The sequence below is a fragment of the Microplitis mediator genome, chromosome 5, assembly GCF_029852145.1.
Source record: "Microplitis mediator isolate UGA2020A chromosome 5, iyMicMedi2.1, whole genome shotgun sequence".
Classification (NCBI taxonomy): domain Eukaryota; kingdom Metazoa; phylum Arthropoda; class Insecta; order Hymenoptera; family Braconidae; genus Microplitis; species Microplitis mediator.
The window spans coordinates 9,963,364-9,979,205 of NC_079973.1; the positions used below are offsets into that span (position 1 = coordinate 9,963,364).

Sequence of the window (15,842 nt, forward strand, 5' to 3'; positions counted from 1 at the left end):
CTAGTTATTTCCATTTGAAAGTCAAGCTCTTGAAATCGATCAGAACACTATTTCGTTACAGAGCTTTCTAAAAACGAATTAGAGAAAATCACGTGACAATTACTATTCGGCAGTGAATATTCACTTATTGCCAGTGCAAAGCATACCACTGTTTGAATTAGTGACATACTTTTCACTAGTAAACAGTCAATAGTCACTATTTCAAATTAATATTTTCCAAAACTCCCTTTCGGAGTGAAATTCACTCTACAGGGAAGTGAAGAAATAAAAAAATCATCTACTCTGCGTTCACTCGGATTTCTTATTTTATAAATTTATAAACAGATAACTTGATATTGCGCAGAATCATAACAACTACCGATAGAAACCCATCAGTTTAGTGATTAACGACAATTGACTATGAGGTATTTTTCATGGAAAACCTTAATCACCAGGATATTTTTTATAATCATCACAATTTCTGGTTTATTAATAAAACTATATATTTATTAAATAACAATAGTGTTAATAAAATAATAATTCACTCAACGATAAAATTTATTTTAGGATACAATGGAGTAAAAATAACAAAATTAAAATTACCCGTAGCAATACACAACGGAACGGGACCAGTAGAATTACTATGTGTTTATCAAATAGGAAAACAAGAAAATGGTCTAGTTGTAAAATGGTTCCATGATTTGCATCAAATTTATCAGTGGATCCCACCAAGTCAGTTTAAATTTTTTATCATATTAATTGACCTTTCTTCTCATATTGACAATAAAAATGTCTTATTACTGTGCAGTGCCACCCGAAGACAAAGGTATACTTTCCGGTCTAACTGAATATTTACCAGAAAATATTAATAGACCATATTCACGTTCAATTATCCGATTGAAAAAAGTAAATCTTGCTATGACTGGTGTCTATACTTGCAGTGTCAGTACTATTCTCGAAGATAGTACGGAATCGAAAAAAATGACAGTTTACGGTAATTTTTATTTTAAATACAGTAAAAAAAATCGGTCTGTCAGTTGACCCTGCGGGCCAGCCCCAAAACTTCCCGCTGTTTTCGAGCTCAACGAGCTCGAAAACATTATTGTGAATATATTTTCGAGCTCTTCGAGCTCGTAAATACTTTTGTATGCCATTGTTTTGTAAAAATACATTTTTTAGCATTTCTTTCTCCCACGATATCTCGCGAACGAATTAACCGATTTTGATGATTGAGGTGGCAATCGACGCGTTTTATCAAGTTCTAAAGCTGATCAAATTTTGAAATTGATTTATTTAGCCGTTTTTGAGAAATTTCAAAAAAACCAAGGAAAAATTTTTTTTTGAATTCTTTCGTCAACGGTTTCTCTTGAACGAATGAACCGATTTTGATGGTTAAGGTGGCATTCGACGCGGCTTATAGAGTTTTAGAGCTGATTAGATTTTGGAATCAATCCATCGAGCAAATTAAAAGTTATCCAAATAAAACATTTTCGAAAAAATTTTATTTTTGAAATATCTCTGAACGTACCCTACCGATTAAGTTCAAATTTTTACGGCTTCAAGACATTAACAAGCCGCGTCGAATGACACCTCAACGATCAAAATCGGTTCATCCGTTCAAGAGTTATGAATATTTACATACATACATACGTACGTACGTACGTACGTACGTACACACATACATACACTCGGACATCATCGTGAAATTAGTCAGGATAGCTTCCTAGGACCTCGAAACGTCGACATCTGATGGAAATTTGATTTTCGTAAATCGGACCAAAACCAATAACTTCCCGAATTTTTGAAAATTTACAATTTTCTTAGCGGGAAGTTAAAAATTTTGTTAAAATTAACACAAAACTTTATGTGAACAATATTTTACATAAATTTTTATATTGTTTTAACATCATTATTTGTGTTATTTTGATACTAAGTATTTCCTGAGTAACCCGATTCCCCTTCCCCTTCCCTATACGTAAGCTTAAGAAGTTACTACGGTTAATTTAACATATTCTTTGTGTTTAATGAATTAACACGCGTTCTATGTTAAAATTATATTTAAAACTGTTATTTCGGCAGTAATACTGAATAAATGTTACTTTTTTTTCAATTAAAATTTTTTGTGTTAAAAATGAACTGATCGAAAAACACAAAAGCAGTATGTTAAATTAACACAAAAATGTTAAATATTCAACATAAAATTTTTAACGCAGTTTTTTTTCTTTACTTAAATTCGATAAATTTTTTACTACCCGTGTAAAAAAAACTCGTTCCAAAAAGATTCCGCATGTGGAACTTCTAAACATGAGACAGATTAGAACTTCGAATAGAACTTTTTTGGAACGTTAGTAATTTCGATGGTAGTAAAAAGTTTTTATGAGCAAATTTAGAGTAAAAAAAGAACGTTTTTGGAACTTTTTTGGAATTTTATATGGAAATTCCAAAAAAGTTACAGAATTACCACTTTTGACTTTTTTATGGACTAAAAGAAGAATTCCAAAATCACTACTTTTGCATCTTTTGTAGACTAAAGACGTTCTAGAAACATGCCAAAATAGTTCAAAAATCACTGCTTTTGAATTTTTTATAGAACTAAAAAAAAACGTCCATAAAAAATTCCAAAAAAGTTCCAAGAACGTCCTTTTCTTACTCTAAATTTGCTCGTAAAAACTTTTTTTTACCATCAGAATTACTAAGGTTCCAAAAAAGTTCCATTTGAAATTCTAATCTGTCTGATCTTTAGAAGTTCCTTATGCGGAACTTTTTTAGAATCTTTTTGAAACAAATTTTTTTTACACGGGTATGTATAAATTATAGTTTTAACTCAGTAATAAAATTGTCAATTTTCAATAAATTATTACAGTTCCCGATCATAAGTTGAGTATTTATGCTGTTTATTACAACAACACTCATATAAATTTAACATGTATTGCGAAAGGTGCTCGTCCTAGTCCTAGTTTGACTATTATAGTTGACGGTAAGCAATTAGACAATCGGAGTATTCGTATAGAGAATTATCGAAAGTACCCATGGATAAAACAAGAAGCCATAGTTTCAAATTATTCAAATCCGTCAATTATTCAATGCGAAATAACAATACCTGGAACGGGATATAGAAAACGGGAAAAATTAATTTATTATTATAGTAAGTACATTCATTTAATATTATTAATTAAAATATTTTGTCAATTTCTTTATTCAATTACAGATAAAGGATTCGAAAAAAATTCTGTGGCTCAAGATTCTTCGTCATTGATAACACCAATAATTAACGTACTGACTTTAATTACATTTTTTAATAGTTAATAGATAAAAATAGTTATTTAAAATAAAGAAAGCGGATAAATAAATGTATTTATAATTTTAATTAATTCACTGTAGTAATAAATAAAAAATATATGGACAGAAATAAAACATGTGATTGTTTTTTAAGTCTTAAGCCAATAAACTGTATAATCTACTGAATCGTGAAATGCCGGGGCGTATTTCCGTTTCACTGAGCAATGGGTCTAATCGATATATCGATCTGATCGGAAAATAAGCGTCAGAGGGTAATTGTCTTTATTCATCTAGAGTTTATAGAAAATATACAAGTTAATATAATATAATGAGGTGATGATTTTTTTAGTTGAAAATTAGATTCAACCTTTTGAATTACTAACAATAGCTGTGTTCAGATTGAATAATGTTTTTTTTTTATACATCTTGTAGTTATGCTTGGAAAACATATATAGATTAATGATTGAGTCGAGTAGATGAGTCGCATTTTTTTCGTTATAGATAGTTAAATATATATATATATATTAGGGTGTGTCATAAAAAAATAATTTTTTTTAAAATTTATTTAAAAATAATTTTTATTAAGAAGAGTTTTTTAAGAAGAGTTTTTTTTTCTGACTTCGCACATAAGACTTCAGTATGAATTTACCATGACGTCTTAAGAAGCTCCTAATTTTGAATTTTATAAAGAAGTAAAAAAAAAGAATACATTTAGTCGTCACAAAACTGACGTCTTATTTATGGAGTTTCCAAGAACTCTTAATTAAGAGTTCTTAAAAATGACACCTTTAAGAAGTCATTATAAGACTTGTTGAGAACGACTTCAAAAAGGCCAAGTAAAGCAGTCATTCAGACTTGAATGCTGTCTGGGATTGGAAGTAGTTCGGTGCTCGCCACGAGATCGCGCCTAGCTACTCGTGGTGTCCATGATAAGAAATATATTTCAGAAATTATATTGAAAATTTCAATGCAATTTTATTCAAGTATACCTCTGTCATTTGACAGAATGACAAGTACCTTCTTCGATTGTACTGAAGTATATTCTATAGCCCATGATGAAATTATTAATTAATATCAATGGTCACATGATTAATTTTTCTCGTAATAAAAAAACAAAAAATACGTTTCAGATAATTCTCGTTTTATTCTTTGGTTTTTTTACATTTTAATATTTTGTAATAATCAATTTTGAAATTAAGTTACAGTTGAATAAACTATGGAATTAATTTTTAAAAATTATTTGAACATATAATTTGTAAAGAAATATGCGCCTAGAGAGACTGCACAAGATTGATTAAATAAAAGAAAACTTTTATTATGACGTCAAAAAGAATAATATATTAATTTTACAAAAAGTGTAATTATTTGTAATTTGAAACTTAAAATTAAAAGAAACCAAGTTCTAAGTGTAGACCTGTTGCATATTCATTAAAAATGCGATGATAAATTGTCAGTTGCGTTAGCGGTCAATTATTATGTTATTTTTTTCCCTTTTTGAAAGCTATTGTAGCAAGAAAAATAAATGATCAACAAGATGATATGCACATCATAGATGATACACGATCTGTGATATTGTGAATGCGCAAAATCAAGTGGTTTAGGGATGAAATAATGTAGCCACTAAATAACTTGGAAACTGTATCATGTAGGTGGAAAGTCAACGGATAGGAAGCTAGAAGGGGATGAATATAAATAAGAAAGTGGGGAAAAAGTTATGAAAAGTTGATAGAAGAGCTGGTTAATCTCTTCTGCATCGACACTCGCAACTTGACTTTCGTCTGAGCAGGTAAGCTCTGATAAATTTTATTTTATACTTAGAACATTATACTTGAATGTAACATTACTATTTCATTGCTTTTATTTACTCTTCAAATTACTTTATCTTTATAAATTTTTTTTTTTTGCACACCTCAATCGCGAAGCAATGAAATTTTTTCTACTAACGCTTACTCGGTCCTAGTTGATTTACTCACGTAAAAAACATATTTACTCGTCCAGAGATGATCAACTAGAGCGAAATTCGAATCATTTGAAAGATAATTTTTTAATGAACACACCGGAAATAATTTTAAGTCAATTTTTTAATCATAATTATTGAAAATAAAGAAAATTATGAAAAAAACTTGTGATGCGCGTCGATGTACGGATGTTAATAAACACAATAACTTTAAAAATGTACAACAGATTGAAGTATTTTTTTTTTTTTATAATTAAATTCTTCAATAATAAAACCATATTAAAATTTATCATCTAAATTTATTTTATTTAATTGTAATTCATAAAAAGTTAAAACTGACAGTTCGTAAAAAAAAATTAGCTGTCATTTTTTTATTTCTTGCATACAGGAGCGCTGTTCATCACTTTTTTACACTGCAATTTTTCTTCAATTACTAACGAATATATGAAAGTTATTCTTTTTCATACTTATATATTTTTATTGTTATTAATATTTTTTTTTTTTAGTTTTTGAATGAACGAGTTGTGTACAGTTGGATTTTCTAACTTTTTTTTTTTATTTAAATGTTTAAGATACTTACGGAAATTTTTGTCAACGAAAAGTTTCTCTTCACTAGACTGAAGATGAGCCGACTCTACATGATCATTTTTATTGCTGGTAAATAAAAATTCGTTATATTTTTATATATATTTTGTATATAAAATTGAATCGAGTGATATGATATTTTAAAAAGTAGTATTTGTAAGTTAAAATCATTTATTAGTAAAGTCAGTTACTCATTAAAAAATATATGAATTTAAATGAAGTAATTTATTATGGAATATAAAAATAATATTTAATTTTTAATATACATTAATGGGGTATTTTTATGAAAGAATAAAAGAGGATACGGATTAAAAGTTAGCGCCTTAAGATCAGAGAAATAACTTTATAAGCGTGCCGGGAAAATTTAATGAAATTTATGCGGCGTTTGACTACCAAATAAGAAAACTTATAATTACATAATTGACATTCATTCATTCGGAGTTTTTAAATATTAACGTCTTATAAATAATAATAGGATTGATTTTCAATAAATTCAAATTCATAATTTTAATTTCAATAGCAATTTTTTAAAATATCAATTTATAGGGAAGAGCGGGGTGGGTAAAATGGTAACACGACTTGTAGCTCACGGATAAAATATCCGCGATATTTATCGCGGATATTTTGTCTTTGGATGAAAAGTGACAGTTCCGGGTAAAATGGGGTATCCTCAAAAATTGTTTTTTACTTTTGTAAAACTGAGCATTATTTTGAATTTTATTTTTTACTGTATTCAAAAAATTTTGTTGTAAAAAAATAGTATGAAATCAATTTGATTTTTTTTCTTAATTTACAATAAAAAAACTCGGTGTCAAATTACTTTAAATGTATTTTAATAATCAACTGGAAAATATTTAAAATTTGTATAATTTTGAAATTTAATTAACTTTTGATAATTTTTTAGTCTATTATTTTAAAAAATATATAATTGCTTTTCTAAAAATTTCTTCTTTGGAATGAAAACTGACTTAAATCGTTTACTTCGAAGTTAATAACAAATAGTGATTAACAAATAAAAAATTACCAATTTAAAGTCGGCAGTTAAACTTTTGCAAAAATCGAGTGTCAGTCGAAAAATGTTAATGACTTTAGTTTTATCATAAAAACTATTAAAAATTTTTTTTATTCACTTTGAATACCATTCAAAAAAATTCCTTATGTACCCCCCCCCCCCTCTTCTTATATATATGTAAAATATACGACAGAGATAATTAATTAATAATATTAAAAATTAAATAAAATTTAGTGTACGCGCTGTGGAATTGTAGCGGGATACTAACATGTGATCAGTGCGGCCGGGAATGTACTCCGATATGTGGAACTCGACAATTCCGTGCATGTTGCTTCAATAATTTAAGAAAACGAGCACCGAACCTTGGATTTAAACTCTGGTTGGTACCATCCGAAGAAACTGGACATTCAAAATTTTATTATGATTCATAAATTATCTGACTCTTTATAACTGATATTTTTGTCACGGTCTAATATGAATTCTGCTTCCATCTAATAATCTATAATGCATCGAATATTGTATTTATATTTCATTTTATCATTTTTTAGAGTTTATTATCAAGTTATAAAAATAAAAGATATGAAATATTCAAAATAATTAAATGTAAATTTTCATTTTTAATTTAATAAAAACATTTTTCCATTTGAACAAATAAAAGATCACATATATTTATCGATATAATGCTATTTATTTTTTAAGTTTAAATTTTAACGCGCGTACAAAAGTACGCGCACCCACTTTTTATAATTTTTTATTTAACATAATTAATTTATTTACGGTAGTAAATTAAATATAAATATATACAAGTTATGTAAAAAATTTAACAATTAAATTTTACCTTAATTAAAAAAAAAATAATAATATATCAGATTAAGTTTTTTTTTATTAATCGAATTGTTTTTTCTAGTAAAAGTTTTTTCTTCTCTTCTTTGTTAAATTTTTTAATTTTTATTAATTTTTTATTTATCGTATTCTTCATAATATTCCACTGCAATTTATCCATTCCTGGATAAGAATCGAGCGTCAGCAGTAAATTTAAATCTTCCTCTGTTTTAATATTTTTTATATTTATTTTCTTAGATTTCTTCGATGATTTTTTGACTTCCGGAGTCGATGAAAAAGATTCACGTGATATAGGAACTAAAATCAATATAAAAATATAACTATTAATGTTTCTCATATTTTAAATATTAATATATAATAAAACTTACCACCAACATCATTTGAAGAAAAAGAAATCTCTTGATTTTCTTGTACTTTTTTTAGTTGCTCTTGAGAATTATTATTTTCACAGATTAATAAATCATCAGTTTTTTCATCAGTTAATTCATCTTGAGGTTTAATTAAACTGAATATGGAATCAGATGAATTTCCATCCATTGGTAAACTATAAAAAAAAATAAAGTTTAATTTTATCCAAGACTCGTTTTATTTTACTGCATACAAAAAATCAGAATTTCTTGGTGCGAAAAATTTTTACTCCCTCTAAGAAATTTTTTACATTTTAAATTAAAAATAAAAATTTTCTTGGAGCGATAAAAATTTTTCTTGAGGCAAGAAAAGTTTTGTCCTCAATTCATAATGAAAAATATTTTTTGATCCAAGAATTTTTTTTTTTCTGTGTACGATAAGTTTTAAATAGAAATAAAATGGAATAAACTCGTAATTATCAAGATCAATTTTCGTTATCAATAAATTCTATTCCCATTTGAATAAAAATATTTAAAAAGTCAGTAAAATTATAGTTAATAATAGAAATTTACCATTGAATCGGCTCATCAGTCCACGATAAACACAGCCATTGTTTCAAATCTGCTGGTAAAGAATAATTTGAAGGCATCCACTGAATCCCAACCAATTCCAACCGTTCATTAAATGGATATATTTTATTGTACCAAACACAACATTTATTTACCAGATGCCTAGACAGTATCCTAAAAAAAAAAAAGTTATTTAATGTGGGGTAAGTAAATAAATATGCAAATAATTATTCAAGTTTTAATTTGTTTGAGTTAATTAAAATAATACTGCAGGTATTTTCTATTAAATTATTCATCTATTTCAAATAATTATTCGTTTAAAAAAAAAAAAGAGAAACCAAAAGAAAATTTGTAATTTTTTTTAAGTTTAAAATGATGAAATTTTTTCCATTAAAATATTTATGAGCTTCATTATAATTCAAAGATTTCTTATGACAAAATTTGAATTATTCATTTGGAATCTACTTTATTATGAATTTTATTCAATTATTTGTTTGCAATTAATAAATTAGTGAAAAAAATTATATTTTTACTAAGCCCTCGATACTTTCTGGAGTTAACTTTCTTTTTTAAACTTGAGCACTCACCGCATTTACAATTTTTATACAAGCGAGTCAACCAAAAGTAAAATTCTGCCGCAGTATGTCTGCCTAAAAAATTTCTTCTCTATTAAAATATTCGCTGTTTAAAATTTCAAGTCAATTCTGTTTTTAATAACGATTTTAAACTGTCGATGGTAGAGATTTTAAATACAAGTGTTCACACAGCAGTGATTTTATTGCTGTCACTTTTTTATTAGAGTTTCAAAAACGGAGAAGATTTTGTTGAAAGAAATTATTTAGACATATCGTAGCAGATTTTGAATTAAAGAAAAAATTTTTCTTAGGGTTACAAAAAAATTCTTGTCTCAAAAAAATTTTCGTTTTCACTTCATAACACAAAAAATTTCTTGAACCAGAAAAAAATTTTCTTGGGAAGAGTAAAAATCTTTTATTATAAAATGAAAGCAAAAATTTGTTAGGACTAGAAAAAATTTTCTTGAGGCAAGAAATTTTCTAGGGGAGAGTAAAATTTTTTGCGTCAAGAAATCCGTTTTTTTTTGTAGAGTTTTAGTTTTAGTAGACTCGCTAATGAGAAAATTTTAAATAATTAAAATAAATTTAAAAAATACCATATCCTTGAGAGAACTGCGTAAGCTATAGTCGAAGGAGTCCACGCATGTCCAATTTGAATTCTCGCTCTAAAAAATGTCGCTGCACATTTTGAAACATTTTCAATTCTACACATCAATTTGGCAAATCCCTGAGTTCTTGTTAAAACATACTGGAGCATTTGTCTTGTAGGTAAGCTGACAGTATCACTAATTACAACATTGTCAATCAAATACTTGTATTCATTTTCCAGTGACAGTTTTAAATAATTAAGTAATGCGCGATTTACTTTTTCCATATTTTTCAAACCCTTGTCATTTCTGAATTTTGTTTTCATTCTGTATATTAACCGACTTAATATCGTTGCTTCACTGCATAAAATATTTTGTGATTTTATGTCATTGTATATTTTGTTTAATGTATTTACAAAAATTCTTGTATCTAAAAAAAAAAGTTGTTAATTTTCAACTCATAAATTATTAATTTAAATTTAATTATCGTATTAAATTTTTTGATAAGAAAATTAGCAGAAAATTTTACAACTTTTAAATAAACAAATTTATTATCTCATTTATAAAAATTAAAAATTTTTCTGTCAGCTAGTTTAATTATCGTGCTAATTATTCATAAGTAAAATTTACCAAATTTATCTGATGTTGTTTTCCAGGAACTTGTTGGTGGCCTTTGCAAATTTAATTGATTCCATGGAATATCCATTTTTATAAAAAATGTTGTTTTTTAAATTTATTTAAAATTTAAAAAAGTCTAGGTTATGTTTATGATCAAAACATTTCCATGCTTTCATCATGGAATTATCGATAGTTGAAGGCGTTAAAGTTATCGACTGAATGTCAGTTCGATCTCCAAATAAATAACTCTCCTGCTTGTTGGGTGATGTCGCAATACGTAAATTTCTTGTTCAACTGTTTAGTTGCTGGTTGTTTTTACGAGCAGAGCAAAGCGTAAACAATCACATGTGGAAACTGCGTTGAATTTAATTTTTATTTTTTTTGTTGCAATTTTAAATTACAAATATTTTATGACTCGATAATTAAAAACGAGCAGTAGTCAAATTATTTCATTTATGACATAAAAGTTTCAAATATTTGAAAATATGGATTCAACATCAGCCAATGATGATGACAACAAAATACCACCTGAAAACATGATCGTTCTGGTAAAGTGTGACAAAGAAAACTCCGAGTTACAAGACATTTATGTCAACAAAAATAATGTAAGTAATTTAAGTAAACATGCAGAAGTTTAATTTGACGTGAGTGTGAATGTCACTGGCCATTGGCAATTTTTTAAATTTTCAAATAAAATTTTAAAATTGAAATTTAAAATTCGTGTTTGAATAATTGGGACATCAGTCTACACATTTTTTTTAATTTCATTATTTTTATATATTTAAAATTTATAAATTGTCTCATGTCTGCTACACTCATAAACTTGACTTATTTCAGTCTAAAAAAATTTTTTTTACCTTTAGAAGTTCAATTTTTGTAGATATTTATTCAAAAAGTTTGTTCTTGCCCCGAAATACAAATTTTTTCAATTATAAATTGAAAACAAAAATTTTCTTAAGGTGAGAAAAATTTGTTTGCATCAAGAAATTTTTTTCCGTCCTAAGAAATTTTTTTTCTTTAATTCATAGTACAAAATATTTCTTGAGACAAGAAATCCTTTTTTTGTGTATAGATTAGGCACAAAAATGTTGACAAAAGTCAGAAATTTTTTATGACGCAGAAAAAAAAGTGTTGAGTCAAGAAAATATTTTGAAAGACAAACGTTTTTGGGAACTAAGTCAAGATTTTTCTTAAATTGTGAATTTTATTTTTTGAATCAAGATTTTTTTCTTGGCTCAAGATCAATAAAAAATTTTTGATTCAAGAAAAATTTTTTGAACCAAAATTTTTTTTCTTGAAATAAGAAAATTTTAGTTTCCCGCCTAGATTGCAAAAATATTCTTAGGTCGAGATAAAAAATCTTTATTCAAAAACCACTTTCTTGAACCAAGAACTTTTTTTCTTGAACTAAGAAATTTCTAAGTTTCCTTCTTAATAACAGAAAATATTCTTGATAAAAAAAAAATTATCAAGCCTAAGTATCATTTTTTACGTAGACAATAAATTAATAAATAAATTTTTTTTTTTCACAGTATAAAATTGGCAGGGGACGTGATTGCAATGCTCATATTCTTGATGTTCTTATTTCAAGAAATCATTGTATTCTTAAATTCAATAATGAGACTGAACAATGGAGCATTACAAATTTAAGCTCAACTGGAACAAAGCTAAATGATGATATTTTAGATAAAGACAAACCTCACGTTCTTCAGACAGGAGACTTTATTCAATTCAGTGAATCAAATAAATTTAAGTTTTATGTTAAAGAATTTATTGAAAACGGACCAAAGATTAAAAAACAACGTCTTGATGAATCTGTTTTTAATGAAGAAATTAAAAGACAGAAAGCGTTTGCAGAAGAACAGGAGTTGAAGAGAAGAGAAATGGAAGACCAGCTTATGAACAAACAAAAAGAACAAGAAGAATTGAAAACTCGATTAGATGAATTATTAAAATGCCAGCAAGAAGCAGAAGGAAAAAGTGAAGAGCAACACGAGCTGATAAAGCAGCTTGAGGACAAAATAAAAAGTGGAAATGCTGTTGAAACACAACTTCAACAAAACTATAAGCATCTTTTGTCTACGGTTGAAGCTCAGAAACAACAATTTGAACAACTATTGGATGCTGAAAGACTTAAATGGCAGCAGACATTGGACATGACGAAACAGGAAAAAGAAGCTATGGAGAAAAAAATGTTGGATGATATGGCGACATGGAGAGCTAAGCAAAATGCCGAGTGGACTACCGTCGTTGATGACCTGGTGAAAAAAGAAAAAGACATCCAGAAAAAATTAGCTGATGAAAAAGCTTTGCTTGAACAAAGATTGATTGAGGCTGAAAGAGCTTTGCAGGAAAAAACTGTTCTTGCTGAGCAGCTACAAAATACTGTACAAAATCAACAAGGTATATGTTTTTGTTTGTTGTATATATACATAAAATGGTATATTGTATGACAAGGGATGAAACAAAACGATTTTAGACCAGGGTCAAGTTGGCCGCCGAGCCGTAGGCGGCTGACTACCCGCAGGTGGAAATCGTGTTTTTTTTTTATCCTGTGTCACTCAGTAGATTTTTAATTTTGAATTTTTAGTTATTGTAGTCGAAATAGCAGCAAATGAAGTACAAGGAGAATCTCTAGAAACTATTGATCTGACTAAAGATGACATTCGACCGGGTTCATCCAAATCAAATAGTGCAATAGTTGACAAAGTTGGCAACATTTTGGACGAACAATTGACGTGTCAAATATGTTCAGAACTTTTCGTTACAGCAGTAACTCTTCACTGTTCTCATACGTATTGCCAGTATTGTATATATATGTGGATGAAAAAGAAGCGCGAGTGTCCAATCTGTCGGGCAGTAATTACTACAATTTCAAGATCATTAGTCTTGGATAACTTTATTGAACAAATGGTCAATGATCTGTCTACTCATCACAAAGAACGTAGAAGAGAATTAGTAAATCAGCATAAAGGTAAAATTCAGCTTCTGTTTTTTAAAATAATTTTTATATGACGTCCTTGTTTACCCTGGTGAATCAAATTACCGGAAGTTGTCGTATTTTTACCTTAAACACAGTACTATACGTCACTTTGCGGTAAACACCGAAATTTTACGGAAAAATACTACAGAGCGGCCGCAAATTTACGGTAAATTACCGCACTTCTATTGTAAAATGACATATTTAGTATAAAATACCACAATTGTCCGTAAAATACGGAAAGTACCGCAATTTAGTGCAACTGTATGGAAAAATACCGGATGATTGCCGCGAAGTTACAGTAAATTACCGCGACGTTATTTTAAAATACCGTATTTTACCGCCAGTATTCCTAATACCGTAAATTACCGGAAGAATACCTCAGGGCTGCCGCGAATTTGCGGTAAATTCCTAATACCGTAACTCTATCAAAAATTTCCGTATTTAGCATAAAATACCGTAGCTCTCAATAATACCGTAAAGTACGGAAATTTACGGGAAAATACTACGGGGTTGCCGCAAATTGACGGTAAATTACCGAACTTGCATCTTAAATTGTCTTATGTGACATAAAATACCGTAATCTCTCAGAATACCATAAATTACGGCAGATTACGGTAATTGCCGCAATTTACGGTATATATATGGTAATTTTCCGTAATTAGGATCCGCCAAGGTAATTAATATTTTTACGTTTACATTTTTTCAGCTGCGTGTCGTACGATGGGTTTTGGAAATATCAATCCAAGAAAAAAAGCAGTTCGTGGACGTCCGTAATTTTTATACTGAAACACAACAAATCTCAGGAAAAATTTTATAGCTTTCATTTGAGTTTTATAATTAAGTAATTATTAGTTAATTATTCAAACGATATTAATTTAGAAACAAAAAAAAATTATTTAAATTTTAAAATATAATGAAAGACAAAATTTTTATAATATTAATTATCTGAAATATTTATTTTATATTGTTCTATTATTTATTAATATAAAAAAATTACAAGTATTATTACGTAATAAACTTGTAACATGTATTTAAAGAAAGTTTATCGTTAAAGTAATTAAAATATAAGCCAAAAAAAATATAAATATCAAATATTGAGAAAATAATTATTCTTTTATACGACATGTTTATTTTTTTACTTCGAAGGCTATCACCTTTTACGTTCTTTTTAAATAAATATCCTTATTCATTTAAGAATGGTCTTAAATAATTAGAGCAATTTATATCTGTCGAATAAAAATTGTATACTGCCCAACTGACATATTTCTTTAGTTTTCTGAGTGAAAAATTAAAAATGATACCATTAACATGCAATTTTTAGATATACAGAACTCCATTATCTCGGAACTTCCCCTCAATCTTGACCCCCGCTACGAGCTACGCTGTCTCCCACCCGATACTATACATTTGTATGTCTCTGTTTGTATTTATCTATATATCATTCAGGTAGATGTAACAGGGCATGCGTTGTAGTTTCCTTTTAAGAAAGAAGGGGCACCCGTTAACTCGAAAATTCCAAGAAATTTCCGCTCCTCCGTAAACTAACCGACCGAGTTAATGGAGTTCGACTGTACTTCTTTTCTCTATGGTGTGCATAATATTTTTTATCATATTTTCAATAAAAAGTTCAAACTTCATTGCTTGAGAGGACATTGTGCGTCCATACTTCATCGCACATACGATAACCGGAATTTATTTTTCGCTAATGAATAAGAATTTAATTCTCTTCGCGCAAGATGGTGAGAAAAATATGCACATCATAAAGAAAATCCCAATAGCTTGTAAAATTATTTCAACAAGATCGTGCAGCTCGGGTATTTTCGGTTTTTACTCCCACTCTGGGTCTTCTATGTACTAAATACTTTCCCACTTTTTCTTACACATGCGCAGTTTAGGAATAACCAGTAGTGGGGGGACTTTGAAGTTCATTCTCCTTCCGGGTCAAGTTCAGCTTGGACAATGAATCTCACTCTCGTTTTAAATCGTTTTGTTTCATTCCTTGTAACATATTATGCTAATAACCGATCAAATAAGTAATGAATAGTAATTTATAATTATTTACTAATGAAAATTAATAAACTTTTTTTGAAGGTCATTTAGTTTTTTTTTAATGGTAAAGAAAATGTGGAAAATTTTGTTTTACTGTTCATCTTCTACGTACTTTGTAAAAATTACTGTACTTAGAAAAAGTAATAATTAAAGACTAAATTTTTTTTTCTTCGTGAGCTTGAAAAAAAAAATTATTTCTTTGTGTAAAACAAGTAAATATTATTGTTTATGCAATAGAGAATATTAAATAATATTTATTTGTTTAAAAAATAAAACGAGTACATAGCATTTACTTTAGATTGGATAATTTTATAAGACTTATAATATGTATCATACATAAAAATAAAAGTAATAAATAATGTCATGATAAAATATAAATATGAGTAATTGTATACATTATTTTTCTCAACGAGGATACGTTGGTAAGAATTAAAAAAATAATAAATATTTTCACTCGA

General features: G+C 27.8%; 3 protein-coding genes across 3 annotated transcripts; 2 read left to right on the plus strand and 1 right to left on the minus strand.

The window, feature by feature from the left end:
* The first annotated feature begins 348 nt into the window (after nucleotides 1–348).
* On the plus strand, nucleotides 349–3,402 carry LOC130667923 (uncharacterized). The gene is made up of 5 exons (XM_057469854.1): nucleotides 349–463; nucleotides 547–711; nucleotides 788–973; nucleotides 2,843–3,124; nucleotides 3,188–3,402. The coding sequence occupies exons 1-5, from the start codon at nucleotides 400–402 to the stop codon at nucleotides 3,283–3,285; spliced, it is 795 nt and encodes a 264-aa protein (XP_057325837.1). The 5' UTR covers nucleotides 349–399; the 3' UTR covers nucleotides 3,286–3,402.
* Nucleotides 3,403–7,506: 4,104 nt separating this feature from the next.
* LOC130668216 (nucleolus and neural progenitor protein-like) lies at nucleotides 7,507–10,557 on the minus strand. The gene is made up of 5 exons (XM_057470384.1): nucleotides 10,365–10,557; nucleotides 9,744–10,164; nucleotides 8,576–8,746; nucleotides 8,024–8,199; nucleotides 7,507–7,952 (listed from the first exon to the last, which is right to left on the minus strand). Exons 1-5 carry the CDS (start codon nucleotides 10,438–10,440, stop codon nucleotides 7,678–7,680), a joined length of 1,119 nt encoding a protein of 372 aa, XP_057326367.1. The 5' UTR covers nucleotides 10,441–10,557; the 3' UTR covers nucleotides 7,507–7,677.
* A 97-nt stretch (nucleotides 10,558–10,654) lies between these two features.
* LOC130668215 (E3 ubiquitin-protein ligase RNF8-like) lies at nucleotides 10,655–15,530 on the plus strand. The gene is made up of 4 exons (XM_057470383.1): nucleotides 10,655–10,957; nucleotides 11,885–12,755; nucleotides 12,943–13,326; nucleotides 14,042–15,530. The coding sequence occupies exons 1-4, from the start codon at nucleotides 10,838–10,840 to the stop codon at nucleotides 14,107–14,109; spliced, it is 1,443 nt and encodes a 480-aa protein (XP_057326366.1). The 5' UTR covers nucleotides 10,655–10,837; the 3' UTR covers nucleotides 14,110–15,530.
* The last annotated feature ends 312 nt before the right edge of the window (nucleotides 15,531–15,842 follow it).

Bases quoted from the DNA above. Each gene is read 5' to 3' on its own strand.
- LOC130667923 (XM_057469854.1), top strand. From the start codon at position 400: ATGAGGTATTTTTCATGGAAAACCTTAATCACCAGGATATTTTTTATA. The intron at 712-787 runs GTCAGTTTAAAT...ATTACTGTGCAG, and splicing joins TTATCAGTGGATCCCACCAA to TGCCACCCGAAGACAAAGGT. The intron at 974-2,842 runs GTAATTTTTATT...AAATTATTACAG, and splicing joins GAAAAAAATGACAGTTTACG to TTCCCGATCATAAGTTGAGT.
- LOC130668216 (XM_057470384.1), bottom strand. From the start codon at position 10,440: ATGGATATTCCATGGAATCAATTAAATTTGCAAAGGCCACCAACAAGT. The intron at 8,747-9,743 runs GTATTTTTTAAA...TTTTTTTTTTAG, and splicing joins GCAGTTCTCTCAAGGATATG to GATACTGTCTAGGCATCTGG. The intron at 8,200-8,575 runs GTAAATTTCTAT...TTTTTTTTATAG, and splicing joins ACTGATGAGCCGATTCAATG to TTTACCAATGGATGGAAATT.
- LOC130668215 (XM_057470383.1), top strand. From the start codon at position 10,838: ATGGATTCAACATCAGCCAATGATGATGACAACAAAATACCACCTGAA. The intron at 12,756-12,942 runs GTATATGTTTTT...TTGAATTTTTAG, and splicing joins TACTGTACAAAATCAACAAG to TTATTGTAGTCGAAATAGCA. The intron at 13,327-14,041 runs GTAAAATTCAGC...ACATTTTTTCAG, and splicing joins ATTAGTAAATCAGCATAAAG to CTGCGTGTCGTACGATGGGT.